Below are 22,793 nucleotides of genomic sequence, written 5' to 3'. Positions count from 1 at the left end.
TGATAGAAAAATACAGAAACAGTTTAAAGATAAGACAAGAAAATAAAAGTCCAAGATGTTTCTGTCATTAAACAAATATTCCAGTTTCTTTTACCAGAAAAAAAAACAATTCCGGTTTCCCATAAAAATATACTTTAGTAGCTTCTAATATCTGTTTATGCGTTGGTGATGCTCGTATGCGTCCCGTCTACTTCGATGTTCTTCTCCTCTGGTGTTATTTGTGGATGTGTTCTTGTTAGGTATGCCCGTCTTTGAATGTAAGGTGGTGCTCTCCTTTCCTGTAGTGATTTATCCTTTCCTTGTTTTAGCATAAGTTATGTTCTTTATTGTTGTTTTACTTTTGACTCCGAAGAGTGTTGTTTTACCTCGTCGGCTTATGGCTCCGGAAAGGCTTTGTTTCTTTGCCGGCTTTGTGTAATGCATGGTTATTTCAATATTAATCAAGGATGACTTAAAAAAAAAGAGCTTCTAATATCTTTCTAAAATGACATCTCTACTAACATCCCTGAAGATATGAATAAGTACGTGCTAGTCTTAAGAGTTTTTTTAAACAATAATAATTTACGAAATAAATATATCCTGCATAGTTTATATATACAGATATGAACAGACTGGATTTCAATAGTTTGATAAGAGTATACACAACGACGCAGTTCTATCGGGTCAGTTCCCAAATTAATAATTTGTCGCTTGTGTTGCCATTATCACAACATTCTCTACGTGCACTTTGGATCAAATCTCAACAAATGTAGTGTATCCATATTTTGCTATATAGACCATGCTTATTGTAATACAAAACATATGAACTATTTATGTGAGGCATGGATTTGCATTTAGGGTCGTTCGATATGTTATCTGCTGTGAATTATAAGGTCAACTTCATTATGGCGAGCTCTTGCAAAACTTTGTTTCGCACGGATTGCTAGCTATTCCCAGTCACTTTGTTTTTGTTTGTTACTCTCATTACGACCAGGCCCAATTGTGTATCAGTTTGTTTGTGTTGCTTATAGTTACGTTTTCAAGTTAAAGTAATCTGAAGTTTTAATCATAACATTCGCGTAACAGCTGCAGCACTTTTACTTCTATTCGGCTCTTGTTCAAGTATATATGTCACAAAATTAGCTTTTCTTCTCTTATTTCACGTTCCAGAACCATCTTTTTTTTTTACGAACGTAAATGTCACCAGACATTTTTTAATTATAATACTTTCAACACAAAGGAATTTTTTTTATTATAATACTTTCAACAGAAAGGAAAGATTGAGCAAATTTTAGAGAAGGGCGACAAGTGTGACAAACAACAAAAGAAGATGAAAAGAAGGATTCACAACACACAAACATTAGAAACCGAGATAAAGAGTTACGATCTCAGTAGATGAAACAAACGACCAGGGCCACGGTGGACGCAACCAAGCCGGTAAACATATCTGCGGCAACAATGACGGCGGAGTTTGTTTTGTTGGAGGAAGAACCAGGTGCGTGGTGGTCGTGGTCATCGTGGCCATCGCCTTCGTGGTGGTCATGATCATCGTGATCCTGGGCCGAGACCATAGCAATCATGGCCAACAGAAGGCAAGCCACAGTGATCTGAACAAAGATCTTTCTCATCATGTTTGTTCGATGCTTGTATTAGCTGAGCTTGAATTTGAGGTAAGACTCGAATGTTTTTTTTTGTTGTGAAAATGAGTTCTTGAAAGTTGGTTTATATAGAACTTATTGTGTGAAGATTTTAGATTTTTTTTAACCGTAAAATAAGTAAACATTATATGAAATGGCCCTAATCCAAACGACCCAAACTCTTGTTAGATCAGTGTCAAAGTTTACGTTGCCATCATGACGACATTCGATGTACAGGTGCCAGTAATGATATACTATTTGTCAAAACAAAAGTTTTTTTAACAAGTCAAACTTTGTTTTAAAACCTTAAATGTGTCATTAGTGGAATAATGACTCTGATCGCTTATTTTATCAGTCTACAACAAGCATCTGTAACCAAATTAGTAACATAAGAGAAGATGTAATCATCAAATGTACAAAATAGATTTTTCGGATGTTTAATGTCAAAGACTATAGATTTCAAGAAGAAACGCAAACGAATAATAGGTCTAAAGGAAATAACACTTTTTGAAGATGCAAGTAATTTCGAAATATCCTCTCTCTGCAACCTATCTTGATAGTCCGTTCCTCTGTTCTGCTTCTTAGCCTTTGATTAGGGTTTTCTTGCATAGGAAGTTAGGGAACAGAAACTTGGATTGATGTTGACCCAAACCTTGAACAACTCAATACCAAAAATTCACCATAGAAAGACAACTACGTGGTGTATGGTGTTGTGACAGATTATCAATTATAAATCCGGTTTAGGTAATATCGGTTTAGTAATTTCATTTATGCATTTTGGTTTATCTATCTGGTTTAGTACAAACACTTATATGTAAGAGTTTACCCATTTTGGGAATCAATCAATCAAATAATCAAAACATTATCTTTATCTCTTATTCTCTCTCTATCCATCGTTATCATCACATCATCACTTTCATACATCATCACCATTGAAATCCTTGTTCTAGAGATGATCCTTCTTCCTCAGTGATCTTCTCATGGGCTTTGATTCACCAACCTTCGAACCCTCGGTGGGTTTCTAGATTGGATTTATCTTCCCTGTTACAGGTGTTGTGTAATTAAATCTCTACCTATGCAAAATCACAAAGCAGAGTTTCATGTTTTAGAAATTTTCGGAAGTCCTTTATTTTACTACTACAATTTACTTTTGGAAGTTCTTTATTTTACAAAAATTACAGAGAAAAAAAAATCTGGCATTGTCTCATATATCTTCCACAAAAAGTTAGTTACAGAAAAAAAAAGTTTCCAAAAATGATGACCAATGAGCTTTACTAAGCTGATGTTTAATCTTTCAATCTATCCTATTATGGGCCCGTCGTGAGCCTTCGTCTTCCTCCTTTTCCCATATCAAACGTTGTAATTTATTGTCTTTAAATTTCTCTAACACCTGATCTCTAAGCCCCGTATCATTAACCTCGCAAAATCTCTCAGGCCAATCAGGCGGCTCAACGGGTCGGGTTCCCAAACCGGGCGCCCGATCTCTCGACCCGACATTCTCATCGTTTTGCCAATCCGCCACGTAAGTCGCGACTCTCCTATAAAACTTCTCCTTGAAAACTTCCCACACCTGATATTTATAGTGATTAATTACCATAACCTCCTTATCCACGTCAGCAAACGTGAATCCATCTTTCAGATGAAAATGATGCACCACGTTGATCAGCGTCGCGTTCATCGATTCCGGCTTGAGTATGCTCTTGTGCCTCTCCGGTAAAATCACACGGCAAGTGTATCCCTCCGTGACTCCACCTCGAGGACGATTTCTCAACCCCGACGGTCCGAAGCTGTGGCACGGCGTTCTGATTTCTCCGATCTCGGCGGAGGCAGTGTAGTTTCTGATGATGCTTGTTAGGCTTTCACCGGAGCGGATGTAGTAGAACTCATCGACGTCGATGAACGCGATCCAATCGCAATCGTTCCTCGCGCGGATCGCGCAATTCGAGAATCCGGCTTCCTGAGTTTTGATCCACGGCCAGAAATGTCGTGAGACGTTGTAACCGCGTCGCTCGAGATCCTTGATCTCAGCGATTATGTCGTCGTCGCTGTTGTTATCGTAGATAAACCACCGCTGAACGCCGATTCCGGCGTGGTACATCACCCACTCTCTCAGAACCGCGGCTGCGTTTCGCGTCATGGTGCAAACGCACATCTCGAACGGTTTCCGTCGCGGTGGGTGAACGATCCGATCCGGTTGAGCGATCGATGGGAGCATACCGGTTCCTCCTTTGATTCGAACCGAAACTTTAACCGGCCCATGGGCTGATTTTGGGCCGTTTAACACTGTTAACGGTGTTCTACACCGTACGATCTCCTGCGCCGCAGAGATCACGTCTGATCTTATTAACCGATTGTGTTTCGCGAAATCCCAGCCGTACACGCACTCGTACCTCGACACGTCAGCAACTTTCCCCGGCTTTAGATTAAGTCCCTTGACGAAAACCACCGTGGAGTTATCGTGGTCGATGACGGCGTCGTAAACCAGCCAATCCCACTGGTGAGTGGGACCAGCGGCAAGGTGATCATCCATCGTCCATCTCGAGATGGCAAGCGACACGGTGTAGCCAGGTGGCGTTTCAGGACACCGTACGATCTGGCCGCCGAATTTGTCGCTGTCCACGGCCTCCGGTTTCTCCTTCCTTAGCTTCGGGGAATCGTCGCCGGAAGAGAAAACGCAAATGAGATCGTCTTTGGTAAATAACCGAAGAGACGGAGGGTATTTTAGGAAAACAAGTGTCTGCTCAGGTAGTTTCACCGCTTCGCGAATCGAAACCGCGGGAGACAGCGTTGCAGAGTCTCCCATAACCGCTCTGGCCGTTGAGAAGCTTCGCACCGAACGTACCACGGGACGAAACTTCCCTGCGATATTTAATTTCAGTTTCTGATAAAAAGAAATGTTCAAATAATAAATATACCTTTGAAGACGAACATGGTGGAGAAGAGGACGAAGGAGAAGACAAACAGCACGACGAACCAGAAAAACAACCTCCACGAGACAACGACGTCGCTCCCGCATACACCACCGAGCTTCCTACGAATTTTCATCTCCTACGCCGCTGTTATCGCCGGCGCTGGCCGTTACGTAATTGTAGAAGAAACTCTGTTCTATGTTTCTTTTTGTTTTCCGGCAACAGAGAACATAAATAGTAAGGTCGCTTCTTGTCAGGCCCAGGAGAATGATGAATAGAATTTTTGTTTCTTTTTATTTCTTTGATTTAAGAAAAAACGAAAATAAGGTATGTTGTCTGAAGAATATGAAGGGAAGACACAAACTTGGAGAACGAGAAAAAAGACGACTCAGTAAAACTCCGAACAATTTAATTGCTTTTTTAAGTAAACGAATTTACTTTCGTCTACGGTTTGTATTTCTTTTACTTCACTTTCTTTGACGTTTGAGTTTCAGACAAATTCTGTAAATACTTCCCGTCAGGTGACTAATACGCAAATTGCTTAATTAGTTACTCCCTCTGTTTTTAAATGTAGGTAGTTTTAGCAAAAATAGTTTGTTTCACAATATAAGTAGTTTACATATTTCAATGCACCTTTTTCATTTATTAGATATTGTGTGACCAATAAAATAATGTTAAGCTTTTTATAATTGGTTGAATTAATTGATTAAATGATATATTTTCTTAGATAACAACTTTCTAAATATTTATGCTTTTAAGTAAAACTACTTATAATTAAAAACAGAGGGAGTATTAATTAGTATCATGCCCAAAAAAAGTTATTAATTAGTATATTTTTGAATAACTATTTCGTATCAACAGTGGAAAAAAATATTTTAATAGCTTTCAAATTGTATCCGAATATATACCTTGCGTATTATATTTTCATTTCATAAAATCTGTACAGCTTTTTTAACTTTAAAAAAGGAAATTATTCTGGTTTTGATTTTTCCGACTGAGACTTGATACTGATAGTGTTTATTAGGTAGTACTCCAACTCTCTTATCTTTATCTTTGACTAAAGCTGGACCTGTGTTTATGGAATAAGTGGGTCCCAGTAACCACTTAGTTCTGTTATACGCAGTCATTTAAATTTAGATACAATTAAGCCCAAATGGCCTTTAATTGGGCCGAACAAGTACGGTTGAGGCTTTTAGCAGAGTGAGAGATAGTTGGAGCAAGAGTCGTCTTCTCCATGTTTGTGATTACGAGATTGATTTGCCGGAGAATCCATGGCACAAGCGATGTTACTGTTCCGAAGCTCTCAGGATTCTCTATTCTATCTCCCAAACACGTAAGCTCTGTTTCGCTGAGTGTTTTTTTTAGTTCAATAGTGATAACCGGAAACTGATAGTTTCGAATATCAATAGGTTGAGGTAGAATATGCAGATGGCACCAAATTCAAATTCTCTTCAGAGTTTCTGAGAGTCAATAGTCCAGCTGCTGATGGAAAAATCAGATCAATCGGTGGTGACAAGGTCAAATCTTTTTATGCATCAAATCTTTAATGTTAGGACATAGACTTGTGATATCTTGTCTTAATAATGTGTGATAATTACATTAGCATTGGATGCTGCTTTGTTTGTTTTTTTTGGCTTATTGTTAATGACCACAAACGTGTACTTGGTTTTATATGGATTCTGGTGAAGGCCCATTCTAGTTGAGGCTACGGTTAACTAATATGTTGTGCTGTTGTTTCCCTACTTTATGAGTCTGACTACTAGTTTGCTGACCATTTATAGATCCTTGGTGGGTTTTGGACAAAGATGATGATGTTTTAAGTATAAGTTTAATCACTGTAATGATATTGCTTCCAGTGGATGTTTCTTGGCGTTACTTATGGCTAATAGTTGTCACTTCTTATTGACGGTTCTTCTTATTGAAACCGCAATCTCTTTAAGTATCTTATCAAAGAGTCTATTTTGTCTTATGGTTACTACTCAATTTTATGAAAAATCAGACATAGATTCTAAGCTGACAAAACCCTTTCATTCTTTAAGCTTTACTGTTCACACTACGTCAGCACGTCTTGGTGGGTTTTCTTTGGCCTAAACAGTTTCGTTTTTTCCTTCAAATCAGGTGATATCTGGAAGGCGGTATGTAGGAATCATGTCTGCAGAACCGGTGGGAAACTATGGGGTAAGGTAACTTACAACACCCCGCTAGCTCGTTATAACTTAGCTGTCAAAGAAACGGTAACTTTTGTTTTATTTTGTCTTATAACTGAATGAGGCTGGTGATAAATCTTTGTTTGAGGGATCAGGTTAGTGTTTGATGACTTGCATAGAACAGGGATATATCCATGGGATTATTTCTACGAGCTTGGGAGCAATAAGTTTAGTCTCATGAGAAACTATATCAAGACTCTCCAAAAGCATCGTCTCAGCCGTGAACCTCCTCCTCCGAGAAGGAAATGATTATGATGTCAAATGTGTTTTAAAACTTTCTTCTAAGTGTTTAATAGAATCATTCTTGTGCAGCAGTGCATGAACATGTAATATTGTTGTCTTGTTTGTTTCAGAATTACGGAACACAAACAGTTCTAAACGCTGTCCTTATAATTTAAAATCACATGGGTCTCAACTCTTAACAGAATTGCCCATCTAAACCTACATCTCTTAAATGGTAATTATTTGGTCGCCTTCCATATCACATGTTGCCAGGTGTTTGCTCGTGCGAGACATTCAGCCCGTAGTAACTATCAAGCGTGAGTGGCGTGGCTGCATTGGGCTCTTAAGCAAAAGTGGCGTGGCTACATTGGGCTCTTAAGCAAAATCACTCTCACTAGACGTGTGATTAATAAAACCACGAATATTTTGTAAAACGTCAAACAAACTAAAAAAATAACGTTTTTTGTTTTTGTTTTCATGTCTCCTTGCATATATTATTACTCGCTTATAAAGAAAAGTTCACAAAAAGTTTCTTATGTCAAATTAGTTTTATATTTTGAGCTATCAGACGTTTCATACTCTATTTCATATTAGTAGCAAATTAGTTTCTGATAGGATATACAAAATATTCTAAGTAACGTTCATTATATATAGAAAATCATGGATTTAAATTTTCCCAATTTTCATCGATTTGATTTTCATTTATCGATTTGCTTTTCATTTTGATGTCTTAATTAATTAAAATCTAAAAATAGAACGTTTCATGATAAATAAAAATATTCAAAACTTATAAAAGACTCGCAATCAGCGAAGACCGAGTTTACGGAATTTCTCAGTTTTTATTTTCCCTTTCTCACAAGAAAAAAGAAGTATTACTTTCGTTCCTTTCGCTTCAATTCTCAACCACTTCAATTCAACGACCAACTAATAAATAATTTAGGGCTTATTTGCCAAATAACCAAAAAAAATGAAAATTAGATTTTGGGAGAGAGAGTAGAGAGAGATAGGAAGAGAAAGTAGGAGAGAGGAGAGAATTTTAGTTAGTTAGTGTATTTAAGTTTTTTTCATATATATAGGGTGCAATTTCCCAATAATTAATTTATTCAAGTGTTTATAATTCGAATCCCATTTTTCATCCATATCCTCAGAAAACACTAAAATTATTATTAATTGTTTTTATGTTTTGATTTTATCCTCTCCTTGCTCGTGGGACCCGGATCTAAACATATTCTTCCGCACCTCATGTGTTCGAGAGAAAATCTTGAGTTCCCTTTCAACGACAGAGAGAAAGACATTTTCCCTTTCGAATTTTGAATTTCAAGAGACGTTTTTTTGACGACGAGAAAACACTATCCACATACAAATAATAATAAAGAAAAAGCTTCTTCTAGTTTTTGTTCTTCATCTTCATAGAAAGATTAATCTGAAGCTAATAGAAAAAATGGGAGAATCTGCAGTTCTAGCTCATTCGTATTCCTTCGCAGCTCCTATTACCCGTTCCGATTCTCATGAGGTTTGTTTTCTTTATTTAATCTTCGATTTATTGATTCCTCTGTTTTTTTTTTAAAACCTCTGTTTTTTTTTATTGCAACGACAAATTTTCCAGGAAAATATTTATAAAATTTCTGGTGAATCCCCACGAGGAAAAAATCAACCTTTATGATATCTTCTCTTGAACTTTATGAATTTTCAAAAAAAAAGAAAAACAGAACAGAAAGTTTTGTTCTTCTTGCATAAAACAAACTAGTCTCCAAGCTATGTTGTCTGATCAAAAGTTCAAATCTGTTATTTGTCCGTTACAAAGTCTCTTTAAGAGCATCTCCAAAAAGGAACTCTATTTTGAAGTTTCCAAAACTCTATATTTGAAGTTTTAATGTGTTCTTCTCCAAAATAAAACTTCAAACCTAACTTCAAAATTATTTATATTTTACACTATGGTCCTTATATTTGTCATAGTTGATATAAATTCATAAAATTTCTATAAATAACTAGTACACATATATAAATATTACAGAAATATTAATTAAAAAAATCTTACACTAAAATATATAATTATAAATAAAAGTACATAATTAAATATTAAACTGCAAGTAAATACTACATTATTCCATAAAATTATTTCTATAATGCTCCCATATATGATCAACTAGTGCATTTCGAAGTAAGAAATGATTCTCTTTATTTTTTAGTTGTAGATTACGAGCCAAAATTTTTTGAAATCGAATATCCTCATAATATGGCTGTTGATAGTTTGATATCATCAAACGAAAAAATCCTTGATCTTTTAAACGAAAGTACAACAAGCAGGAAAAAAGTCATGAGATGATTCAATTACGACTGCAAAATGAAGCAAAAAAGTTAGCTTTTAAAGAAGTAAAATAGGAAAATAAAATATTGCTAAAAAACTTAGCTTCTATCGATGATGTTAATATTCGTGAATACATTCGATCTGAACAAGAAAGAATCATACGAAAAATGCGACAAAAGCAACAACAACAATCATCTTCGGTTACACAAAATTTGTTTAGACAATATTTTAGAGATTTGGGAGGTTCCGGAGTAAATTTACCAGACTATTAGTGTTGTTATAATATTTAAATTTGAGTAATAATTATGTCTTCATGTATCTTTTTAATAAGTTTTTATCATGTTTTTTTGTAATATTCTTGTTGTTTAATTCTAGTTTTAAAATATTATAAATCTTGTTTCAAAATCTTTTTATTTAATTTCATATGTAAAACTTAAATTTATAAAACAAATTTGAAATATTTATGAGATATAAATGTTTTAAGGATTAAAACAATAAACAAAAAAATATTTAAGAATTATAAATATGATGTATAATTGTAAGGACCAAAATGCAAATAAAAAGATGAAACTTCAAATTTGAAGTTTTGAAAAGTGAAACTCTATATTTGGAGTTTCACTCTTCAAAACTTCAAATTTGAAGTTTTGAAGTTCCTTTTTGGAGAGCAAAAAACTCTATATTTGGAGTTATAGAGTTTTTTTGGAGATGCTTTAAGAAACCAAAAAAAAAATGAAAGTTTCCAAATTTGGAATTTTAATCTTTCTGATTTTTTGCAGGATAACACGATCCATGCACTTAGCCAATCCATATCCTTTGGGAAGTTCATGTCAGAGAATCTCGAATGGGGCAAATGGTCAACTTTTTCACACAAGAAGTACGTTGAAGAAGCCGAGAAGTACTCTCGTCCTGGCTCCGTTGCTCAGAAGAAAGCTTTCTTCGAAGCTCACTACAAGCGAATAGCCGAAGCCAAGAAAGCTGCAACGGAAGAACAACCAACGGTCACGCCTGCTGAAGTCTTGCTTCACACTTTGGAGACACAGCCTCCGTTGAGTTTGTTACCAGAGGAAGAGACACTCGAAAGGAACAAAGAGGAGGTTCTTGTTGTTGTGGATGATTCATTGGAAGAGAAGAAGAAGAAGAAGAAGCAAGAGGAAGAAGAGGATTGTTCTGTGGGTGAAAAGGAGAAAGTGAAAACCAAGAACAAACCGGTGTTTAGATTGTCTTTGGAGAAAACAATCCCTCCTGCTAAACCTATAGAGATTGCTTCATCAGATAAAACAAGGTTTGTGGTTTCTCTCTTATGTAAAAGTAAAAACAGATTTATATGCAAACTATTTTACTCTTTTTCTGATTGTTTTTATGTTAATACAAATGCAGTGAAAGACCGATGATGATTCAGAGTTCAGGGGTTCAACGCCAGAAATTCAGTTTCTTGAAGTAAGTCACACTCTTTGTGTGTGCTTTCCTCCTTACTTCTCTTGGTGATGTTTTTATTTAACTGGTTTTGATTATTTGTTATTATACCTCCAGCTGTTTCATTGGTAATGCTAAAACTAGAGATCAGAATCAGAACATGGTAAGATTTTGTTTTTTTTAATTCTTGTCAATTGAAATCTCATGGTTAAATTAAAAAAGAAGAGATGTTTCTCATTTATATGGTGTGTGTGGTGCAGAGAAAGACAGAGAAGAAGAATCAAAAGAAGAAGCAGTTTATGTGTCTTTGTTTGAAGCCAAAAAATGTAAGAGAATCATAATAATAAAGACAAAGAAGATTAAAGAATACAACTTTGAAGGAAGCAGATCTACAGAAGTCTGCCAAATGGCAAATGGGAGAATAAAAAGATTGAGTTCATAGTTCGATCAAGCTACTTAATCACGTAGATGGCACCGATTACACCCTTTTATCACCTGTTTAAAAGAGTCCGAGTGCATTAGGAAGAAGAAGAAGAAGAAACGCTAGAACTAGCTTCTTTTGTTTAAGTGTACTTTTGATTTCTATCTACTTATGTACAGTGTCGGTCCAACATTCTCAATATTTTCTTGATGCTCTAAGCTCATTTAAAATTTTATGCTTTTGTTATTTATGTAAAAAAAAATTTATGCCCTATATACAACAAAATTTTTCGCTTAAAATATGATGCCCTAAGCGGTCGGTTCCCTTGCCTATGCTCGAGACCGGCCCTGCTTATGTAATGAAAATACAACTTTAGTTTCTCTTTTTGGTCTGAATCTTTATCTTTAAACTGGCTCTTGTTGATGAAGAAGGGATTAACTTTACATAAAGAATCGAATTACATTCACTTGAATATGCGAAAAAAAAAAAAAAAGCTGATCCACGTGAGAGAGACATGACATAATCATTACTTTCTTCTTTTTCAGACCAAACACCAACCATCTTCTTCTTCTTCATCGTCATCGTGATCTAACACATGTTCCATCATCATCCCCACATCGTAAAAACTCATGCTTCCATCAACATACCCGCCACAAGACCCATCTTCTACTTCTTTGTCGCTATTATGTCCATTCTCTCTATTTGTCATTTCATCTTCAGCTTCTCCTCCTTTGTCTTCTTTAAAATCGTCGCCATTACCATTAAGATCAGATAAACCGGTAAGATCCAAAACTGATCTCGGTCCGGGTCTGGTAATGATCCGACAAGTCAGGAGTTTGTAGCTGGTCGAAGAAGCCATGTCGTTTGATCTCAGCCAATGCACCTGGCCATACCATATTCTCCTGTGAGCTCTGGTCGGTTTCGATGGCAATTTGGTAAAAACTGCTGAGGATGTGGATGGAGTTGCAGAGTTGACCAGCCTTGGATTAAGCGGTGGCGGTGGAAGAATCCGGTAAGTTCGGACAATACCATGTTGCCGACCTTCTCGTCTCATTTTAAGGAAAGAAAGAAAGAAAAAGGGAAGGCACTTTGAATTGGAAGATAAGCCTTGAAGGATATATAAGCCAAGGAGCCTTTAATGGAAGAAGGAATATACTCAAAAAGGTCTTAGCGTAAAGATCCAAAAGAGTAGTTTGTGGGTCAAGTTAATGAGTTGTTGTGATTAAAAAACACGCAAATGTTAAATTATTGTGACAATTCATTTATCTTGAAATGATAAGGCAATAACAGAGTGATGAATTTTTAAAAAGATTTGAGGTTGTTGATATTATAGTTCATACTTGGCACAAGTCATCAATACCTAAATCGAGCTCTGCCAAATAAAGAAATGGGCTAAAGCCAAGTATGAGTAAGGAATGTGAACAAACAGATAGATATAAATTTTACACACAAAGCTCAAATCAGGCAACACTGGACACAAACCGGAGGCTGTTTCTCTATGTTGCAGTCACAGCAAGATGTTTCACAATCGTTGTTGCATCCTGCACAACGAAAAATCTCATGTTAAACTACCAAGTACAAGATCATTCTCTCAGTTCCCTCAACTTATCTTTGGTTTTAAAACTTGTATTAGGAGCTATAATAGTACCTCTCACAGTAAGAAACTGAAACTGTTTGGTTACTGGAGAAACATCAGTTGCTGTGCCAATAATGACCAAATAGACAAAGAACAGAGCTAGATTTGTTGGTGACATCTTTCTTCATTTGTGCCAGTACTTGCAGCTATACTTATACAGCCAATCATACACCAAGGATGTTGAATCACCATATTACTGATGTGAACTTTTCTATGGATAAGCTATGTTAATCTATCACGGTTGCGGTCATGTGTCGACACAAGTACATGTAATGTTTTATAAAAGACAATGCAGATGGAACACAAAAAAGTAGATGATAAGTAGATGAAATTTAAGTTCTTCAGTTTTATTACTTAAAAGAGAGATTATTTTTTTCAGCAAGATTCAACCACAAAGCTCATCAACTTTGGAAAACTTGCCAAAATAGTTTCTTTCACAGGTGCTAATATTCGGCCAACAACAAAATACAAGAATAAATCCAAAATCAAAGACTTCGTGAAGATTTATTAGCTTCAAACATTAACTGTGACCGCACAATAATACTTCAACGCTGAAGTTGCTTGATGTGCGCGATCTGCTTGCCCGGGTTCAAACCCTTAGGACACGCACGAGCACAGTTCAAGATCGTATGACAACGGTAAAGCTTGAACTCATCGTCAATAGCCTCAAGCCTTTCCTTAGTGTACTCATCACGACTGTCGCTTATCCACCTTCACAACGTTACAAACACATCCAAAGATCAAAACTTTATCTAACGCAGCTAACAACAAGACATATACTATGAATCATCCACACATACCTGTTGGCGTGTAGCAAAGCGGCAGGACCAAGATAAGACTCAGGGTTCCACCAGTAACTAGGACAAGAAGTGCTACAACAAGCACAGAGAATACACTCATACATCCCATCAAGCTTCGCCCTATCCTTCTTACTCTGCAGAATCTCCTTCCCAGGCTCAGAAGCTGGATTCTTCCTCTTCAGCCACGGCTCGATACTCTTGTACTGATTATAAAAGTTAGTCATGTCCACCACCAGATCCTTGATCACGAACATGTGAGGCAAGGGAGTGATCGTCGTCTCCTTGGCTCCTTCTTCGATCTTCGTCAAACACGCGAGCCCGTTGCACCCGTCGATGTTCATCGCGCACGAGCCGCAGATCCCTTCTCGGCACGAGCGGCGGAAGGTGAGAGACGGATCCATCTCGTTTTTGATTTTGATCAAGGCGTCGAGAACCATGGGGCCGCAGTCTTTGAGATCGATCTTGTAGTCTTGGAGCTCGGGCTTGCTGGGGTTGTCGGGGTTCCATCGGTAGATCTGGAATGTCTTGAAGTTCGATGCTTTTCCGCCGCCGCCGCCTGACGGAGATTTTGATTCCGGTTCGGTTACGGAGGCTGTGCATCGCGATGGGATTAACCTCGCCGATGTGGCTAATCGCGACGGTTTGGTTCTAACTAATCTTCCGATTAAACCGGTCGACATTTTTCGCGGTGAGAGATAGTGAGAGACGGAGCGATGAAGATTGATTATTATGTCTGAAAATTATTAAATTTGTAATAGAAATTACACGGGATTACCGACGTGTGCGTATTTGTAGATGTGAGGTTTAGTTTCATCTACGTAGAAGAGCCGTAGATCATTGGAACAAGTAAGGCTTCGAAGCACTGTGACCGTTCATTTTGGATACCGACTTAGGTTGATCGTGGCGAGCACACCACTGGATATTTTCAAAGGCGCGTGCTCGACTCGAGGAAGGTGTTATCTGAGACGTGGCTTAGTTTTATTGGATAAATGAAAAAGGGGAGCACGGGAGGCAGGAGTGCGTTACGTTTGGTTAGAAAAGAGGAACACTGTGTGTAGTTTTTTATATGTCATTTTCAGGCCAAAAGTGCAATTACCTCGTAAGATGATTACTATATGACATAAGACATTCATAAGTGTATTTTTCAGTGATTTGTCTTAGTCTTGCATTACTTGGCTCATTTTAATACTTCATAAGACTACTATATATGTTGCTTCATCTTTCTGAATCTGTAATCACATCATTTTTGGTTAGAAAATTATGATATATTTTCTTCCGTTTTGTGATTCTGATTTTGTTTTATGAATAGTTTTCATTTTCTTTGATCATTCAATTTTATTAATTTCTTTTTTTTATTAATTTTTTTTTCGTGGCTATTTCGTGTGAAGAACTGTTCCCCTTCCAAACATTTAGTTGTAAGTCAAAAATTGTGCATGTATCATGTGGTCTTATTCACAACAATCCACCTTCAAGAATTTTTTTTGTCTTTCAACTTGCTTCCCTTCCCATTTCAGATTATTTTTGAAGGAGATTTCATTCAGATCCTGTGGAATCTCATATTCTCTCATGATTTTACCAGTTTTCCTATGCACCATATTGTCGATGTTTGTTCTCAAATTATACTGTTGAAGAAATTAACAAATTTTGAATCAATATAGATCTTGTGGATGAAGGGGAAGATACTATTGTTGATTTGAAAATCAACTTAGATACTCAACTTGGAAGAATCAGTTCTAAGGTTTTTTGGAGAGATTTAAAGACTTTGATGTTGTTGCAAAACGCATTAAGAGTGGTGACTTTGAAATGGAAAGGCTAATTACATATGACAACCATCCAAATATTATTAGATCTTGTGGTTTTGTATCAAACAAACAATATTGCTACATCTTTTCAGAGTTTTGCAGATGTAGTTTGGATAGGTCGATTAACTTATGTAGCTCAAAAGAAACTGAGAAAGACAAGTCCGCTACAAATCCAACTTTAATCAAGTTAATGCAAGAAAATCAACTATGAGATGCCAATCATAATACTTTTGATACTCTGATAAATATAATGAGGTAAGATGGTACTTTGATTTGTGATGTGATTACTTTATTCAATTAAAGTTAGAGACTAACCTTTTGTCGAACAAAGTAATCAGGAGAAAATATTTAAGAAAATATCTGAAAAAAATCAATTTTTTTTTTTTTGAAAATTCTAGTGTAGACTTAATAAAATTAGTCAAAGTAGGATTCTTTTTCTATTTTCAAATTCTTTTTGTCTAAAAATTCATCGAATACGTCTTTTTAACTTTAGCAAACATGCTATAATTTTTTTTATTTGTGTTTGGATGTGACAAAACAAAAATGATTCTTTATTTCTATCTTTGTGATTTTATTTATTTCTATTTCTTTCACAAATATAGTCTTAGCTTTTAAATTCTTGTATACATCCAAAATTGTTCATACACCAATACACTCATAGAATATCTTGGTTACTGATACTTTGACAGACAAATTGTCTCATTTGGATGACAACATTGCAATATCAGAGAAGTTGATATTTAATATTGATCTATAGAGTAAGTTAAATTGAATGACCTTTAACACAATTTAATACAAGAGATCATAGTGGATTAGTTGGTATGTTATCTCTTTTTGATTGTATTATATTTGTGATTATGCTTATGGAAGATTTTCATACCCTTTTCAGGTTTTGTAATTTAGAATGGCGACCAGTCGATCAGTCAATTAACTATGCAACAGATATATTCAGCTTTGGATATATCATTTTTCTTCACTCAGTGATAGTCTTCATTCATTTGTAGATGAGAAGAATTGTGTTGAAAACCTTGCTAAAAATCAACCACGTTTATCAGAAATATATATTTGACTGAAACTAAGCAACTTAGTAGCAGCTTGCTAGACTCCAATCCTAAATTATGGTAACATCATTTTCTTGTTTGATTCAGAATCCTTTCCAACAAGACTAATCTCTAATGTATCTTATCTTTATTGTGCAATCCTAGTGCATCTGATATTTTTAAACATCCAATATTTTGGAAAACAACTAAGAAGAATAATATTAATTGTTGATACTAGTAGACCTTTTCTCTGCTCAATAATACTATCCGGCAAATCGTTCATTATTCTATTGATATTTTAAATTAATTAAGTTGATTTGTCAATTTTAAAGTAATTTTTTTATGAATGAAAGAAGGAAAATAGTTTTCCATTTTATTAAAATTGCTGGAGAATGCTTTAAAGAAAATATGCTATTTTATTATCCTTCTTTGTAATAGCCAACCTTGCATTGACATGTAAAATATTTTTTCATGTGTTATTTTTATAAACAAATAATTTATATATTTACTTTGTTTTTATTATCAGTTGACTGCCATACTAAAATCATAGAGCTGGACAGTATTGAGATTATATCAACCATAACAGAAGAGGCTCGAGATGTTCAGACTGTCGAGAATGTTGCTTAAGCAATTGCAAACCTATGCGGAAACAATACTCTCATTTTATCTCTTCTTCTTTTCCCTTTTACTTTTTTTTTTTAGTTTTATATGTGTTGGTAACACATCAATTTTCTGCATCAACAAATAACTTGCATGTTGAACCTAAAGCTACAATAGGGATCAACATGTTGTTCAAAATAGTGAATAAATGGCCACAACCCAAATTTTTTGAAGCAGTAGCTATGGGGTCGCTAACTTTGCCAGAAAAGTTAGTAAAAAACTTCTTATCATTTGCCCAATATTCCTATTGTATATCATTCGTCATTAATTTCTTTTGACATGACAAACAGATAAAACTCAATCTCCCTTATTAGGTAGTAAACATCTGAATTGGATATTAGCAAACGTCGAAAGTGAAAATTCAGCTATAAAGCTACATCTCGAAACAGCTGTCTGCTACTTAGCACCCCTATAAAACCGTAAGTTCTTACATACATTCAACAGTGTATCAATTAAAATTGTGTAGAATGAAATTGCAACAAATTTCTTTTTGGTTTTTCTAGACTTTGATCCTAAATTACGGTAACATCATTTTCTTGTTTGATTCAGAATCATTTCAACAAGGCTAATATCTAATGTATCTTATCTTCATTGTGTAGACCTAGTGCATCTAATGTGCGTAAACATCCAATAATTTGGAAGACAACTAAGAAGATTCAATTGGTTGTTGATGCTAGTGGATTTTTTCACTATTAAACAATATTACCTGCCAAAAATTTAACACTATTTTGTTGATATTTAAAACAATTAAGTTGAGTAATTCAGTTTTAAAGTTTTTATATTGAATGAGAGAAAGACAATGCTTTTGCATATTATTAAAATTGCTGGAGAATGTTTTAAAGAAAGGAAAAATCACATTAATATTTTTCAAAGTGGCATTCACTAACAATTTAAACTTTGAAGTTGTTTAGGTAGCATATTAAACATTCAAATTGGCTTTTGTGTCAATAAAAACCTTCAACATGGTTTACTTGTTATCAAGTCGAAAATGTGGCATATTGATCTACAAAGAAGATGACATTATTTTTGTTATTTTTTACTTATGTTTTCTATTTTATTTCTTATTGATTTCTTTTATTAAATAAATCAATAAATAAATATTTTTTTGAAAAAAATAACACATTATTTACAGATGAACATGTCATATTTTCGACTTGATGAACAAGTAAGCCATCTTGAAAGTTTTTTTTATGAAAAACAAAAGCAAGTTTGGAGTTTCATATAATAGTTAAATAACTTAAAGGTTTAAAGTGTTAGCGAATGTTACTTTGAATATTTTTATGCGATTTTCCTATTTTTTAAATGACTACTCTTGTATTATCCTTCTTTTCTAATCTTTTTAATTATTTTTTTTGTAGATAGAGACTCATGTAGGAAAACAATGATGATAGCTTATGATGTCAAGAACAAGGAAACAAAAAACTCATATGAGAACAAACAATGAGTATGTTTTTAATGTGTCCCAAATTTCAGAACAAACAAACTGCATTGTGCACAAAATTGCAAAATAAAAACAAATGTTAAGGAGTTGCTCATTTTTGTGAAAGCCAAGAAGAGGAAAAAAAAAGTTCTTGGTGACTTGTCTTGATCTTGCATTGCATATATCATATAATGTGATCCAGCAAAAAAAGAAACATCATACGATATGAAACAAAGTTTGAAGAAAAAACATGGTTGATTGATAGTGGAGCAACATGTCTTATGGTTAGACATTAGACATTCCCAAGTGTAGTACAAAAAAAAAAGAGATATTGCACACATACAAATATTTACAATAATCAGTGATGTTTTGCTAATTCAGCATTTATAGTTCTATCTGTGAACTAAGGAGACTTCCAAAGTTTCAGCTCACTAACCGAACACATACACTGTTCTATAAATAAAAACAATCTGTCTGATCAATCTTTACAATGAACCAACATTTTTTTGTAAAGCAAAGAGCAAAAGACCTTACGTTTTCATAACATCCACCATATGTCCCATGCATGATTAAACGATATGCACACTTCTTGAAACACCCTTCCGCGTTTCTTGATCGGATCCATTGAGACTCCCTTTTCTTCTGAACGATCTTTGACTCTTACTGAAAATCCTCGAAAATATCTTAACCGGAGCTGGTGCTTCCGTTATAGATCCTTCCTCCTTCACCGAACCGTCATGGTTCAGGTCCAAGTCCTCTGATAGTTTCTTCACTAAACACACAAAATGACGACGGAATGTTGGATACCTTGATACCGTTTTCGTTAGCCCTTGAATCCTAACAACACACACACAGACATGAAACAGTATAAGCATCCAGTCTAATCCGAAAAAAACTCAACGTTTAGACTGTTAATTTACCTGCGAGCAAATGCATCAAGTTCGGCTCTTTTGCGCTCTGTGAGAGTAGGAGAAGCAGACTCAGCATACGAGTTCTTTAGCCTCTCTGAGTCTCCATAAAGCAACACCAATCTCCCGAGATACTCTTCTTCTTCCTCAGACAAGTTTGTAGCTTTCATTTGCTCCTTTAGTATCAAAAACGGATGCAGAAACCAATCAAAGAAGGCATCTTTTGGTCTGTTCTTGGTAGTTAGTTCCGTTACACCGTCAACTACACAATAAGTACATAATTACATAACAAATCAAAACGTGTCCTTTTGTCTTTTTGTTTCTTTTGTGGTTCAAGAAAGATAGAAAATTACTGAGTAACAAGCCGGTAGTATTGGCTTTGACAGAGCGTAGAATCTCGTAAAGAAGTCCATAAGCTGGTAAGCCAATGCTGATCACTTGGCTGCCTTTACTAGACCTCGCCTCTTCGATATCTTTTGAGTTTATTAGCCCTTTACTTGCCAAAGCTTCTCCAAACTTTCTACATTCCACAAATAGACCATCCAAGAGCTGCAACATTTTCAATAGACAACAAAGTCAAAACACACTTAAAGTCTTCAAGATTTTAACCAGTGTTCTAAAAATCGGCCTAGACAACGCCTATACATCTGCCGCCTAGGCGATGGTAAATCAGCATAAATGAAACGATTTTTCTTGACTGAGTTAAAAAAAAATATCAGCCTGGCGTTCAAAAAATCGGTTTAGGTACCCATCTAATCAATAACCTTCTATAACGCATCTAATTACCGTCTAGCAATTTTTAGAACAATGAATTAATACTTACATCGAGAGGCTTAATATCAATCATAGGGACTTTAACTGATCCTTCTCTTGTTGAACCCGTGTTCTTGACAGAGCCTAGTCTTGGTATAGGACCTGAAAAAGCCGTTGTTTCGGCTTCCTTTTCTCGATACTTAGGCCTAGGGAAGCAAGATCCTTCAGGCATGTCAAGTATATCAGTGCTATACTCGTCGTAAATAGACACAGAAGCAACCACAAAGCATAGTCCGTAGTAAAAAGATGACTCCTGATACGAGACCACGCCTGCATAAGCGCCGAGGAAGATACTAGAGACCACAGAACCAAGAACCGCGCCCACGACAGCCAAAGGCCAGAGTAAGATCACTAGCCCCGCGATGGGGACACACATCGTCTCCAAGAAAGGACCTTCACGTCCGATGAGATCTTGAAACAAACGGTGCCATCCTTTGAAGAGCATGTAAGGGCTTTTGCATATGGCTACGAGCGTGATCACAGGGAGGTCAACAAGTATCCCTAGAGCCGAGACTACCAAAGCTCCTGGAAGTTGAGTCAGCCTTATCTCGTAATGTTTCTGATCCGGGCAACATATTCTAAGCTCGTCCATTAGCGAGAAGTAGGAGTGGAAGCACACGTCTTTGAAGTCACGGACGACGGTGAAGCTGCGCTTGAGGGTGCTCCAAGTTCCGTCGTAGAAGCAATGGAAAAAAGGGTAAGGCTTGCCCTCGCCAACGGCGTCAAAGGTGGCGAAGATAGGGGAGAGGAAACCGTATAATGCTCCTCCAAGAACACTTGCTAAAATGCCAAGAACTAGCCAGAGAATGATGGCGGCAGGGAGACATAGGCATAGAAAGAACTTCAAGATATGTCCTATTTGCTTGGCTCTACAAAAAAAAGAAAGAATCAGACAAGAAGTCTTTAACAGCAAGAGAAAGAAGAAGGAGTTTAGTTACCTCACTATTGAATAGAAAGTCCAAACGAAGTGAACGGGCAAAAGACTTAGTATGACTGCGGAGTTGCCTATTGTCACAACGAGGCATACGAGTGGGCACAAAACGACACCTAAGCAACAAAGAAAGAGTCTTTAAAACCATTTCACAATATTGATAAGAACAAACAAACTGTATGAAGATAAACAAACCACTTCACAATATTGATTGAAAAATGCAAAAAAAAAAATTGAGGCTAGACAATGGTTACAGCATGAAAGAAAAATCAAACTAAGCCAACTAAAAGTCAACATCCATGCAAAGAAAGTCAAATATTTGGTGAGTTATGTTCTTATCAGAAGTAAACCCTCATAAGATCTGTCTGAATAAATTGAAAATTGGACATAAAGAAGTAGAAATCCATCGAAAGTCCAGACCTTTAGTGACACCTAAGTACAATAAGAGACAGAGAAGGCAATGTTTTAAACTCTAAAAGTCATACCTTTGATGAAACCCAGAAACAGCAATCCAATGAAATAAGGAAGGAATATAAAGAATTGCAACAAAGAAGCTCGAAATCCCTTTGGAGGCTCCATTAGAATTGAATCTTTAGAGACTAAAAGCCACGAGCTTTCAACAATAACCCATCTCAAGAATTAGTCAACGCCTTCCTGAGGTATTAAAAAAACTCGCTATTTTGGAGTCCTGGAAGCAGAGAAAATGACTCAATTGAGCTCAAAGGAAGTAAACAAAGAGCTGGAGAGAGAACAAAAACGCACTAATAATCTCTTGAAACATTATTGAAGCTTTCTCTCTGTAACACAGTTTCTTTAATAACCATAAACAAACAAATTTAAATACCTTTCTCTCTCTCACATGGGTTTCAGAGATTTTAGTGCAGTGATTTGCGGTTAAGTAATCGTTTCTCTGCTCGATTAACACCCGAAATAATATTAAAACTAAACACGTTGAACCATAAACTGACCTCTTTTGTCCGAAGAAGAAGCAAAGAAGGATGTTTTTCCCACTTATCTTCTCTAATATTTTTTGGTTTTGGTGGATGCTTGAGCGTGACGCATTAAACGAATATATAAACTTACAGATAGATAGCTTATACGGCGCTTATAGAGGTCAAACAAAATAAGATGTGGAAGGAGACGCCATGAAAATGCTGAACTTTGCAGTTAAAAAAACATCACTTTATTGGTTTTATGACAGCGGATAGATTTGTATTAACTGCGGTGGCGGCTACTTTATGTCCGACTGGATTTTTAAAGGTTTTTATTTTCTGAGATGACATAGTAATATTCTAGCCATATTTGAAATAGTCTTTTAACGTTTAGAACCCAGAAAAATATTTGAAATAGTCAAATATGTGACAAAACTATAATAATTTAAGTTTTTACGCGGATAATATCTGTATAATAGCATAAAATTCTGAAAATAATTCACACAATCTTTCGGTCATCTATTTATATACTATTATTTTTGAAAAAAAAAATAAGTTAAAAATTAGAACGGTTAAATTCATTAGTACTTTAAATAATTTATATAATCTATTATAAAATTAACATAACACCTGTATAATTAATATACTATATAGCTAAAATATAATTTTCTATATATATTATTATAAAAAATAATATTTTAGTAAGATAATTATATCCATAAGACAAAATACATAGTTTATTTAATTATAAGTAT

At 35.5% G+C, this 22,793-nt stretch overlaps 6 protein-coding genes across 11 annotated transcripts; 2 read left to right on the top strand and 4 right to left on the bottom strand.

The window, feature by feature from the left end:
* Positions 1-2,796: 2,796 nt before the first annotated feature.
* On the bottom strand, positions 2,797-4,935 carry LOC106349259 (glycosyltransferase family 92 protein RCOM_0530710-like). Its single transcript, XM_013789197.3, has 2 exons — positions 4,532-4,935; positions 2,797-4,475 (listed from the first exon to the last, which is right to left on the bottom strand). The coding sequence occupies exons 1-2, from the start codon at positions 4,659-4,661 to the stop codon at positions 2,911-2,913; spliced, it is 1,695 nt and encodes a 564-aa protein (XP_013644651.2). The 5' UTR covers positions 4,662-4,935; the 3' UTR covers positions 2,797-2,910.
* A 717-nt stretch (positions 4,936-5,652) lies between these two features.
* LOC106352406 lies at positions 5,653-7,172 on the top strand. 4 transcript variants are annotated; one of them, XM_048735383.1, is made up of 4 exons: positions 5,653-5,858; positions 5,935-6,042; positions 6,644-6,708; positions 6,857-7,172. In XM_048735383.1, exons 1-4 carry the CDS (start codon positions 5,760-5,762, stop codon positions 6,897-6,899), a joined length of 315 nt encoding a protein of 104 aa, XP_048591340.1. In that variant the 5' UTR covers positions 5,653-5,759; the 3' UTR covers positions 6,900-7,172. The 4 variants fall into 4 exon arrangements, with proteins under 4 accessions (XP_048591340.1, XP_048591341.1, XP_048591338.1 ...); XM_048735384.1 differs by having other exon boundaries at positions 5,655-5,858; positions 6,644-6,703; positions 6,828-7,172; XM_048735381.1 differs by having other exon boundaries at positions 5,655-5,858; positions 6,828-7,172.
* A 949-nt stretch (positions 7,173-8,121) lies between these two features.
* On the top strand, positions 8,122-11,369 carry LOC111198746 (protein WVD2-like 7). Its single transcript, XM_048735380.1, has 5 exons — positions 8,122-8,467; positions 10,039-10,544; positions 10,640-10,699; positions 10,793-10,838; positions 10,936-11,369. The coding sequence occupies exons 1-5, from the start codon at positions 8,396-8,398 to the stop codon at positions 11,014-11,016; spliced, it is 765 nt and encodes a 254-aa protein (XP_048591337.1). The 5' UTR covers positions 8,122-8,395; the 3' UTR covers positions 11,017-11,369.
* A 122-nt stretch (positions 11,370-11,491) lies between these two features.
* On the bottom strand, positions 11,492-12,856 carry LOC106350878. Its single transcript, XM_022687877.2, has 2 exons — positions 12,745-12,856; positions 11,492-12,637 (listed from the first exon to the last, which is right to left on the bottom strand). The coding sequence occupies exon 2, from the start codon at positions 12,148-12,150 to the stop codon at positions 11,638-11,640; it is 513 nt and encodes a 170-aa protein (XP_022543598.2). The 5' UTR covers positions 12,151-12,637; positions 12,745-12,856; the 3' UTR covers positions 11,492-11,637.
* Positions 12,857-13,058: 202 nt separating this feature from the next.
* LOC111198745 (succinate dehydrogenase [ubiquinone] iron-sulfur subunit 2, mitochondrial) lies at positions 13,059-14,294 on the bottom strand. Its single transcript, XM_022687875.2, has 2 exons — positions 13,533-14,294; positions 13,059-13,443 (listed from the first exon to the last, which is right to left on the bottom strand). The coding sequence occupies exons 1-2, from the start codon at positions 14,210-14,212 to the stop codon at positions 13,278-13,280; spliced, it is 846 nt and encodes a 281-aa protein (XP_022543596.2). The 5' UTR covers positions 14,213-14,294; the 3' UTR covers positions 13,059-13,277.
* Positions 14,295-18,886: 4,592 nt separating this feature from the next.
* On the bottom strand, positions 18,887-22,319 carry LOC111198744 (uncharacterized membrane protein At3g27390). 3 transcript variants are annotated; one of them, XM_022687874.2, is made up of 7 exons: positions 22,075-22,319; positions 21,592-21,794; positions 21,114-21,222; positions 20,186-21,044; positions 19,716-19,911; positions 19,375-19,624; positions 18,887-19,291 (listed from the first exon to the last, which is right to left on the bottom strand). In XM_022687874.2, the coding sequence occupies exons 2-7, from the start codon at positions 21,683-21,685 to the stop codon at positions 19,024-19,026; spliced, it is 1,776 nt and encodes a 591-aa protein (XP_022543595.2). In that variant the 5' UTR covers positions 21,686-21,794; positions 22,075-22,319; the 3' UTR covers positions 18,887-19,023. The 3 variants fall into 3 exon arrangements, with proteins under 3 accessions (XP_022543595.2, XP_048591335.1, XP_048591336.1); XM_048735378.1 differs by having other exon boundaries at positions 21,951-22,288; XM_048735379.1 differs by lacking the exon at positions 22,075-22,319 and having other exon boundaries at positions 21,592-21,889.
* Between the last annotated feature and the right edge of the window lie 474 nt (positions 22,320-22,793).

The sequence above is a fragment of the Brassica napus genome, chromosome A6 (assembly GCF_020379485.1).
Source record: "Brassica napus cultivar Da-Ae chromosome A6, Da-Ae, whole genome shotgun sequence".
In the NCBI taxonomy this organism is placed as follows: domain Eukaryota; kingdom Viridiplantae; phylum Streptophyta; class Magnoliopsida; order Brassicales; family Brassicaceae; genus Brassica; species Brassica napus.
The sequence above is the reverse complement of the archived record's forward strand: the minus strand, read 5'-3'. Positions and strand labels throughout refer to the sequence as shown.

Coding starts and splice junctions, on each gene's coding strand:
- LOC106349259 (XM_013789197.3), bottom strand. CDS start 4,661: ATGAAAATTCGTAGGAAGCTCGGTGGTGTATGCGGGAGCGACGTCGTT. Junction 4,476..4,531: donor CACCATGTTCGTCTTCAAAG/GTATATTTATTA, acceptor TAAATATCGCAG/GGAAGTTTCGTCCCGTGGTA.
- LOC106352406 (XM_048735381.1), top strand. CDS start 5,760: ATGTTTGTGATTACGAGATTGATTTGCCGGAGAATCCATGGCACAAGC. Junction 5,859..5,934: donor CTATTCTATCTCCCAAACAC/GTAAGCTCTGTT, acceptor GAATATCAATAG/GTTGAGGTAGAATATGCAGA. Junction 6,709..6,827: donor GTGGGAAACTATGGGGTAAG/GTAACTTACAAC, acceptor TTGAGGGATCAG/GTTAGTGTTTGATGACTTGC.
- LOC111198746 (XM_048735380.1), top strand. CDS start 8,396: ATGGGAGAATCTGCAGTTCTAGCTCATTCGTATTCCTTCGCAGCTCCT. Junction 8,468..10,038: donor CCCGTTCCGATTCTCATGAG/GTTTGTTTTCTT, acceptor GATTTTTTGCAG/GATAACACGATCCATGCACT. Junction 10,545..10,639: donor GCTTCATCAGATAAAACAAG/GTTTGTGGTTTC, acceptor ATACAAATGCAG/TGAAAGACCGATGATGATTC.
- LOC106350878 (XM_022687877.2), bottom strand. CDS start 12,150: ATGAGACGAGAAGGTCGGCAACATGGTATTGTCCGAACTTACCGGATT.
- LOC111198745 (XM_022687875.2), bottom strand. CDS start 14,212: ATGTCGACCGGTTTAATCGGAAGATTAGTTAGAACCAAACCGTCGCGA. Junction 13,444..13,532: donor GCTTTGCTACACGCCAACAG/GTATGTGTGGAT, acceptor AACGTTGTGAAG/GTGGATAAGCGACAGTCGTG.
- LOC111198744 (XM_022687874.2), bottom strand. CDS start 21,685: ATGGAGCCTCCAAAGGGATTTCGAGCTTCTTTGTTGCAATTCTTTATA. Junction 21,045..21,113: donor ACTTTCTATTCAATAGTGAG/GTAACTAAACTC, acceptor TTTTTTTTGTAG/AGCCAAGCAAATAGGACATA. Junction 19,292..19,374: donor CTTGATGCATTTGCTCGCAG/GTAAATTAACAG, acceptor GTGTGTTGTTAG/GATTCAAGGGCTAACGAAAA.